Source organism: Athene cunicularia (genome assembly GCF_003259725.1).
Source record: "Athene cunicularia isolate RWA chromosome 11 unlocalized genomic scaffold, athCun1 chr11_part1, whole genome shotgun sequence".
In the NCBI taxonomy this organism is placed as follows: domain Eukaryota; kingdom Metazoa; phylum Chordata; class Aves; order Strigiformes; family Strigidae; genus Athene; species Athene cunicularia.
This window is the reverse complement of record NW_020799113.1, coordinates 20,183,858-20,185,968: the sequence shown is the minus strand read 5'-3', so window position 1 is coordinate 20,185,968 and position 2,111 is coordinate 20,183,858. Positions and strand designations below refer to the sequence as shown.

Genomic DNA, 2,111 nt, shown 5'->3' with positions numbered 1-2,111 from the left:
GGGGGGGCGGCACTGGCATCCCCTTTCCACCTCAGCCCTCCCACCCAGCTTCCCCCTGCTCACCTTTAAAGAAGACAAACCTCCCATCATGCCTCTCGTAGGCAGCATCGATGTCCCCGGGGAGACCCCGCCAGAAGTGCCCAATGGGCATGGGGTAGTTGTCCAGCACCCGGTTGTGCCGGACCCTCCAGAACCACCGGCCCTGGTGGGAAATGGGTTGTTGGCAGAGGATAGGGGACACACAGGGACACAGTCCCAGTGCCAGGCATCTTGCCGGGGGGCTCTTCCCCCCCAGGGACCCACCACATCCCAAGGGAAGGGGCAGGAGGGGGCCCCAGCAGGTACCTTGAACACAAACATCTCCCCACGCAGCACCGCCACTGTGTCAAAGTTCCCATCGCAGATGTTGGGGCCATACTGGTCAGGTCGGTCTGGGCTGCCAGGTTTGGGGGGTCGCTCTGGTTTCCCCGGGGGAGGCGGTTTAGGGGGTCTCTGGTCTGGCCTGCCAGGTCTCCGGGGTGTCACGGTGGGCAAAGCCTTGGTGGGCTGAGGGTGCCCGTCCACGGTACCTGGATGGGGTGGGTGAGAGAAGGGATGGGATGATGCAGGCCAGCAGCACCCATGCCTCAGTTGCCCTACAGAAGTGCCCAGCATCCCACCTCTGGGCTGACCCCCTCCCAGCTCCTCACCGTACAGCTGCTGGATGCCCTTGAGGTCGTCTTCGGGCAGCTGGAAGTTCTCTGTGTCCATCCACTGGTAGAAGGGAGCCATGATAGCACTAGGGTTGCTGGAGTGCTCCAAGCCCAGTGAGTGTCCCAGCTCATGGACAGCCACCAAGAAAAGGTTGTTCCCTGCAGGGAAAGGCAGGTGGGTGTGGTGGGGAACATGATGCATGAGGTGGGTCCTTGGCCCCAACACCCCGCGATGAGGGTGCTTGGGTGGGAGCTGCCTGCATCACCTGAGGTGGAGCTGCCCTCCCTGCCCCTCCTGCCCACACCAGAGCACCTCCCTGTTCTCAAACCCAGCCTGTGAGGCTCCTCTCATTGCTGTCGTCACCTCCTTGGCCCTCAACTCACCAGACACATCCGAGTTCTCCAGTGTCCAGGGCTCATCTGAATCGAAATGCGTGTCCCCCCCCATGCCAGGACCGGGAAAATATGCGTGAGCCAAAAACCCCCCGACACCGTCGAAGGGGGAGCTATCTCCATGGAAGCCGGAGGCGAAGAGCACCATGATGTCAGCCTCCTTCTTCCGCTTCTGCCGGATGTCCTCGTAGGACACCTCCCGGAAGACCAGTGGCGTGGCTCGCTCCCACACCTGGAAAGCTCGGCGGATGGCCTCGTACGAGTGGTATCGACCCAGCTTCTCTGTGTAGTTTTGGATGCTGGGGGTAGAGAGCTTGCTGGGAATAGCCCGGGCCAGTGCTCACCCCCTGCTGGGGTCCACAGCTCTCCGGGGGCAGGGGGGTGAGCCCTGGAGATGCTGGTACCTGAAGGTGAGATGGCTCTGGCTCCAGCGCCGCCCTGTCAGCGCGTACCGCTTCCGCCGCATGTTGGACTTCATCCGCGCCCCAAACTGGTCCGGGACCCCACAGCGGGGACGTTTCATCCACCTGCCAGGAGGGGCATCGAGCCAGGGCTCAGCCCACCACGGCCAAGGTCCCTGGGGGTGGCGTTGCAGCAGCCGTGGATGGCGAGGGAGGGGTCCTAGCTGCAGTGGCACAGCCCCCAGAAAGGGAGCTGCAGCTCCCACGGGAGACAGGGCCCACGCTTGCAGGTGCAGGCAGAGCCCCGGGGCCGGCAGGCAAAGCCAGGGAGCGTGGCTGCCTGCTGCCAGAGCAAGAGGACATGGAGAAACTCACGCTTTGGTCTCCTCATCCAGGACACCGGTGACCGTGATGCCGTAGAACTTCTGCATCTCGGCAAGGGCTGAGGAGAAGGTCTGAGCCGAGCGCATGGTGGACATCTGCCGGCTGGGCTGCGGCAGGTACCCGTAGAGCTGCAGCCATGCCTGTGCCGGGAGAGCCGGGCGTCAGGCCGTGGCGGGCGGGGAGCGGCCCCACAGCCGCACCGGAGCTCTCCCGGGGAGCCCCCGGCGGAGCAGGACCCGGC

At 64.4% G+C, this 2,111-nt stretch overlaps 1 protein-coding gene across 1 annotated transcript in view; it reads right to left on the bottom strand.

Annotated features, from left to right (window-relative positions):
• MMP15 (matrix metallopeptidase 15) overlaps window positions 1-2,037 on the bottom strand; it is a 3,910-nt gene extending 1,873 nt beyond the window's left edge. Inside the window, exons 1-6 of the mRNA XM_026856763.1 lie at window positions 1,862-2,037; window positions 1,490-1,612; window positions 1,077-1,384; window positions 690-851; window positions 346-569; window positions 64-202 (exon numbers count right to left, since the gene is read on the bottom strand). Coding sequence (XP_026712564.1) covers window positions 64-202; window positions 346-569; window positions 690-851; window positions 1,077-1,384; window positions 1,490-1,612; window positions 1,862-1,965 — 1,060 coding nt within the window. The 5' untranslated portion in view covers window positions 1,966-2,037. The remainder of the gene's footprint in view (window positions 1-63; window positions 203-345; window positions 570-689; window positions 852-1,076; window positions 1,385-1,489; window positions 1,613-1,861) is intronic.
• Window positions 2,038-2,111: the final 74 nt, after the last annotated feature.